The sequence below is a fragment of the Palaemon carinicauda genome, chromosome 30, assembly GCF_036898095.1.
Source record: "Palaemon carinicauda isolate YSFRI2023 chromosome 30, ASM3689809v2, whole genome shotgun sequence".
Taxonomy (NCBI): Eukaryota; Metazoa; Arthropoda; class Malacostraca; order Decapoda; family Palaemonidae; genus Palaemon; species Palaemon carinicauda.
In genome coordinates this window covers 37,117,625-37,125,124 of record NC_090754.1, presented here as the reverse complement: position 1 = coordinate 37,125,124, position 7,500 = coordinate 37,117,625, and the positions used below count along the sequence as shown (strand labels likewise).

General features: G+C 32.1%; 2 protein-coding genes across 2 annotated transcripts; both read right to left on the bottom strand.

Moving 5' to 3' along the window:
- Positions 1-211: 211 nt before the first annotated feature.
- Positions 212-745, bottom strand: LOC137623463 (craniofacial development protein 2-like). Its single transcript, XM_068354298.1, has one exon. It carries the CDS (start codon positions 743-745, stop codon positions 212-214), a length of 534 nt encoding a protein of 177 aa, XP_068210399.1.
- Positions 746-2,261: 1,516 nt separating this feature from the next.
- LOC137623462 (cuticle protein 19-like) lies at positions 2,262-4,415 on the bottom strand. The gene is made up of 3 exons (XM_068354297.1): positions 4,404-4,415; positions 2,849-2,929; positions 2,262-2,687 (listed from the first exon to the last, which is right to left on the bottom strand). Exons 1-3 carry the CDS (start codon positions 4,413-4,415, stop codon positions 2,355-2,357), a joined length of 426 nt encoding a protein of 141 aa, XP_068210398.1. The 3' UTR covers positions 2,262-2,354.
- Between the last annotated feature and the right edge of the window lie 3,085 nt (positions 4,416-7,500).

Genomic DNA, 7,500 nt, shown 5'->3' with positions numbered 1-7,500 from the left:
GTCAATACTGGAATACTAACCATGTTTTACCTTATAATTTTCATTACTTCCTCGAAAACTTTCAACAATAAATTTGTCTTTGTTTCCTTTTTATAGTATCCAAAGTACCATTTGATATCCAGGGTTTTCTCCTTGTAACTGCATGTCCCAAAACTTCACTACCAACTGTCTGATATATGCTCTTAATATCAAACCATTTTTTATTAATTGTCTACTCTTCACCTCTTAAAGTCTCTAAGACTGCAAATCGATTCTTATATTCAATTAAAAAGGTTTCTCTCTGAATATCTTCTAGAAGCTTAGTTGTATCAAACCTAGGTATTCTATTTATAATTCTTTTGGGTGTTTTCAGTTTTAATTTCAGTGTGGCAATGTGGAGCTGGTGATCACAGCCAATATCTACACCTCTATAGCTTTTTGTATTTTTCAGAGTACTTCTTCTCTTTTTACTAATGGGTATGTGATCTATTTGAACTTTGTAATTGCCACATAGTGAAGTCCATGTATATTTGTGGATGTCCTTGTGCTGGGTAAGAGTACCTCCAATAACAAGATTTTTGTTGAACAAAAACTTATGAAAATGTGCTTCATTTTCATTAGCAACTTCGCCAAGACCACCAACACCCATCAGGTTCTCTATACCTTGATTATTCCTCACAACTTTAGAGTTGAAGTCACCAATCACAATTTTCATATCTCTCTCCGGGATCTCATCTATTACATTGCATTTCTTCATAGTCTTCATCTTTCCTTTCTTCGGGGGAATCATTTGTTGGTGCATAGCAAACTGTATTACTTATATTCCACTACTTTGATTTAAACTTTAAAATTAACAATCTACTTTTTACAGATCTCCATTCCGCTAATGCCTTTTCTGCTCTTAGTGTCATCGTTATTCCTACCTCTTCTCTTCCAATTCCATCTGTTCCCGACTTGGTCGAAGATTTCCTTACCAATCCCCTTACAGCCTTTTTCAGTTAGGGCCAAGATATCCAAATTATATTTGAGAAATTCATTCTCCACTTGCTGTAACTTCCCAATCTGATTCATGGTTCTAACATTTCAATTACCAATTTTAAAATTTTCGTTGCTAGTATTCTAGCTAGTATCCTAGCAACCCACTACGCCCGGGACTGGGGACCATTCTGTCATTATGGCTTTCCATAGACTGACTAAATCCATGAAGGATTCATTGTCTAAATTCATCAAAGGATAGCTAGATCCTTGTTATGCGCAGTGTCTACCTAACTAAAGCAAGCGACCCCTGCCGGTCCGTACTAACTCCTGTAAGATCGTCCACCAGGCATCAGGAGTAAAAGCCAAAAACACAATTTCTCCATCGCCTTAAACCCCATCCGTCGCCCTGCTGCCAGTGACTTCATCGAGATTTACGGGGGTATTTCCTCCACACGCAAAGTTCTTGTTACCCCCACTAAGTTGTTCATCCGCTTATATAACCGTTGGCAAACACGGATTGCTGAGATATACCACCTAGCATGGTATTACCGCCTATATATATATATATATATATATATATATATATATATATATATATATATATATATATATTCATATTTATATATATACATATGCATGTACATATTTAATTACATAATATTTATATGTATACTCATTTATCTAATAACTATATATATATATATATATATATATATATACATATTTACATATATATACATATATATATATATATATATATATATATATATATATATGTACTGTATAAACACATACACACACACACATATATATATATATATATATATATATATATATATATATATATATATATATATATCTATATTTATATATATTTGTGTATATATATGTATATATATATATATATATATATATATATATATATATATATATGGTCATATTTAGTGGCATTGCTAGAGGTACCTGCTTGATTTCTCCCCGATCCTCGAGTAAGAGGGAGCGGAAGTAGTCATACCCTAGAAGTTACGCTTGCAAGGTTGAGAGAGTGGGAAGGGTTGAATCTGTGTGTGTATATGCATTTGTGTGCATATCTATCTACGTATTTAGACGTCATTTTTGACAGGTCGCGACCACTAGTTACTCGAATAATACTCTAACACGTAAAACTTGCAATAACTGAATATAAATATCCCAATATCTAAACCTTTCTAGAAGATATAATGAAATCTTGAGGCAGAGCTCAAACTTCATTTGAATTTCTTGTTTTAGTAATAAATTGATAATACCTTTTTTAGTTTATTCAAAATTTATTTGCATAAATTAGACATAAATATTCGTAAATTTGTACGATCGTTGTCTTTCGATCCGGTAGACATTTAAAGACTCGATTTCCAGATTTACTTGGATTCGTTGGAGTCGGGAGCATAGTAGGTCCTCCTGGGAGCCTCACGAGACTCGAAAGAAGCGGAGCTGGAGTCGGGGAACTGAGCCTCACCGGAGTAGGTGACTTCAGCGATGTATCCATCGTCGCCATCAACGTGGAAGGACACCTTCTGGAGGCGACCGTCGGGGAGCTGGACGTAGTAGGATCCCTGAGTGTTGTCTCCATCACGGGCTTCCTGGTGTCCGAATTCGTTGCTGGAGGAGTCGTCGCTGACAGCCCAGTTGAAGTTGTATTTGGCTTCACCGGACTCGAAGGATTCGAAGGATTCCCGAGAGGCGGAGGAAAGCTGAAAAAGAGAAAAAAAAAAGATTAACCATAACTTCTTTGTACCAGTATTATTCCGGAAATATGAAGCATTTCTGTTTAGTTGACACCTTAGAGGTAATTTTTGATAATAGTAATAGATAAATTTCACATAACTTTGAAAGATGTGTCTTATATACTCACTCTTGGTGCAGCATATCTGTATCTTTCGAAGCTGTCGTCAGCAGCAACCAGGGCAGCCAAACCCAACACAACCAAGATAACCTGGAAATCAAAAGAAACATTCTATAAGTTATAGAAACTAGTTTTATTATGTTCACACAGTAGAAATACTATAATAGGACAGCGATTATGCATAGTTTAATCATATATAACATAGATGATGATAGTCTTAGCATTGCGTTATAGACAGTGCTTCAATTTTTCTGTTTACTACATTTTTAATGTAAAATAAATGTATTAATGAAAATAATCTAAATGATAATTAATTGCTGTAAAGTTTCTTATGTTCAATACCATGTTTTGAAATGAAAAAAAAAGATGAAATATTCGAAATCATCTTCTGAAGACTCAAAATTTTTAAGTGTTAGCCTTTCAATGAAATTATAAGTGGTAAATAGTGAAGCAGACTAGGAAACGATATTAATGTCAACCAGCTCTACAGAACGAAAGTCATTCAAAGTTTAAACTTCTGAAGTTTATCCTTTTTAACCATTTGATTGGAATAATGAATTTGGTATCAGTCGCAAGAAAACTGCATATTAATAAGTATTACGAGGGAAAGGGAAAACCTTTGAAAAAAATAGATACTAATTAGTGGATAGAATAATCTGGAGAGAGCTGAATGCAATGGATAGTCAAACTTATATAAAATGTTATACAACGTGCAAAATGTGGCATAGGTGGCATAGGTTGATATACAAATAGTGGATAAGAAATTTAATAGACAGTTAGATTATGGCCAACAAATTAAGGTAAGAGTCATTTGACATATAGTGTACTTGAAATGTGCGATAAAACCAAACTTCCCTACATTGACAAATGACATAAATTATTATGATAGACTATAATGTTTATTAGTGAAGGTTTTCAGTTCTTTGTGTTCAATGGAATAAACAGGTCTCATATCCTAATAATAATAAAATGATCATTAATAAATGATAGTAAATGGCTCTTATCGGTCGACACTCTAAAATCCTAAATGCTAAGAATTGTAATGTGTATTAAGAAATTAATACAAATATCAATTAGATCTATAGGCGCAGTTTGAAGAAAATACTCTTTTCCGTTGAACGTCAATTAAATTGATTGATTGATTTGAAGTTCTCTGGCATACGTCAGTTAGAAAAACCACGAAAATGATCTAAGCATCCCGAAATCAACAAACACCCATGTGGTATCTTTGGGTTCTCCAGATTCCCTAATGTAATCAAAAGAAAGTATTATCTCTTAGCAAAGAATAGAATCATTTACCAGAGAATAGAATCCCTTAGAAACAGTAGAATACCTCAACAGAGAGTAGCATCCCTTAACAGAAAATAGAATCACTTAGCAAAGAATAAAATTCGTTAAAAATAGTAAGATCCGTTAGAAAACAGTAAAATCCCTTAGCAAAGAGTAGCATCACTAACCAGCGAATAGAATCCCTTAGCTACAAGTAGAACCCCTTAGCAAAGAGCAGCATCCCTTAACAAAGAATAGAATCCCTTAGCAAAGAGTAAAATCCCATAGCAAATACCTTAGAAACCATGTTGTTCAAATGAAGTCTCAAAGCGAGTCTGTAGCGTTGTCCCGTCCAACGCCCAGTATATATATGCCTACGAGGCCATGTAGGTGGGGTCGCTCGTCTGATCCAGATTCGGTTTTTTGCTAAATACTACTGCGGAGAATTGGTCAATCGCTACGTTTATAATACCAATATGGGAAAAGCAGAAGAACACAGAGCTTTTCATAAGAGAGGTCAAGGTAATCTAAGTGTATGCTTTGGTAAATCACTGGTTATATCCAGTTAACAGACTGAATGAAGTGTAAAACAATGAAAGACGGCAAGGAAAGAATATATATATATATATATATATATATATATATATATATATATATATATGTTTGTATGTATATGTATATATTACATATTTATACACACACATATATGTATATATATACATATATATATATATATATATATATATATATATATATATATATATATATATATATATATATATATATATATATATATATATACATATATGTGTGTATGAATATGCAATATATACATATACATACAAACTTATATGTATATATATATATATATATATATGTATATATATATATATATATATATATATATATAAGTATATATATATATATATATATATATATATATATATATACTTATATATATATATATATATATATATATATATATATATACATATATATATATATACTATATACTATATATATATATATATATATATATATATATATATAGAGAGAGAGAGAGAGAGAGAGAGAGAGAGAGAGAGAGAGAGAGAGAGAGAGAGAGAGAGAGAGAGAGAGAGAGAGAGAGAGAGAGAGAGATTAAAATTCTGGAATAAAATTACCAAGAGCTGAAATAGTTGATTTTTTTTCTGGAATTTATCAATGATATGTGATTAACGATTTAAGTAAAATGCAGTTTTACATATATTTTGATGATATTCGTTTAATGAACATCAAATTATATTAATATATTAACTATCTTAGATGGACTATATTTTTTATTCTTAGCTCAAAGTGTAAAATCTTCACATATCTATACTGTAAATATGTTGTTTGTTCTTCTACACTAGTTATATGGTGTCACCTGCATTGGTGAACTTCTTTCAGATACTCTTTGTTGGATTAAGATATTTAATCAAATTCAAGGATAAGAGATAGTCTTATTTTTCATCAGTTTGTAAGCACAGCTGTAAAATTTGAAGTTCAAGACGATATGCTGATGACGTACATTAAGTTTGCACGGGGTGCATTTCATTATTATTAGTAAAATACCATTTGTTTTACGATAATTTACTGCAGAATATCTGAATGTCAAGAACATATTCTCAAGGCTTTACATGAAAACGACAGAAATGAAATTTGGCTTAGAACATACCCACATACATAATCTCAGACATTTACCACACTGTACCGCACGTGTTTCATACACACTCGTACATTGTAACGGTTTTGGTTTTTATATTATAACTCGCTGTGTTATCATGCTAGTTTAAACTTTTGAATCTTTGCGACGTTCTTCCTCGCAAGTCGCTGTATATAAATTCGATGATTGTTTAATAAAGTGTAGTTGTATTCAACTCGCCTCAGTTATCACCTAACTAGCAGGTTGGTTGGTTCTTATATTCTAGTTAATAATTATATTTTTTTTATATATATTAAATACGTCTTTACATTCTTACAATTTATAACATATAACATGGTTACAATTCCACGTAAATTTAGCCTGCAATAATTCCTTAAGTAATCTTTAAATCACCTTTTTGTAACGATTTCTGAAACCTTGAAAATCCCAGTCTTATGTTTTCTGATACTTGATGTTATATGACTCAGGAGAGTTTTTTCGATATTTTATTTCTATATAGTTTGTCAAATAATTAAAGTTTCCTTAATAACTATATTTTACATAATTTATATCTACATTCAATATTACAATTCACCAGGGGGCTGCCAAGAATTAAATATCTTTGCTTGTTCTTCAATTACCATTATCAACATTTATTTTAAGTTAGGAATTCACCATTTTTAGATATATAAATAAATGTATATATATATTTATATATATATATATATATATATATATAGATAGATAGATAGATAGATAGATAGATAGATAGATATATTTATATATATATATATATATATATATATATATATATATATATATATATATATATATATATATATATATGACTTACTAACTCCGATTTAGAAATTTCGCCATACATTTGGTCAAGGGTGCGGACTATTCCATGACATTTTGACATCTAGATTCTGCGTAGTTCACTAAACTTATTTCAGTCATCACCACATCCAATTCACCAATACATGTTAATCTGATGTCAAATCTTACGTCTGCCGTAAGCTCTGTATTGGTAATACATGTTTCTTAACGGTTCTTGACAAGAGTTTAAAGGTATTAAGACCGCTCATGAATGACAGAGGCAAGGGACAGTGACATTGCCCTTTCAAGGACAATGCCCTAAGACTGACCATATAAACGTATGATCAGCGCCCAAGCCCCCTCTCCACCCAAGCTAGGACCAAGGAGGGCCACGCAATGGTTGCCTATAACTCAGTAGATAGACCTCAAGGAGGGCCAAGCAATGGCTGCCAATGACTCAGTAGATAGGCCTATAGACTCCTCCAAACACCCCATCCTTAGCTCACAAGACTGATAAAGTTGCAGCGACCAAAGAAATTAACGAGTCTGAGAGGGACTCGAACCCCAGTCTGGCGTTCACCAGTCAGGGACGTTACATTTTTACACTTTCATAGTACTGTATGATGTACACCATGTAGAATCTTTATTGAATCAATTAGAATCCAACAGTCTTTTTCTCGCGTTCTTCAAATAATGTTAGATTACTCCGACTACGTTAACTTTTCTATTTTTAGGTTCTCCATTACTTTCTGTTTCCTAATCTTTATCATATTTGTGATCTTGAGTTTCAATCTTTTATTTCATTGTGTACATACAGAAATGAATAGGTTCCTTGGAACCAGAATTTGATTTTCATATAGATTCCTTTTCTCAAAAACTCCTGCTCAGTGTTCCCTGGTGTCTGCTTCAA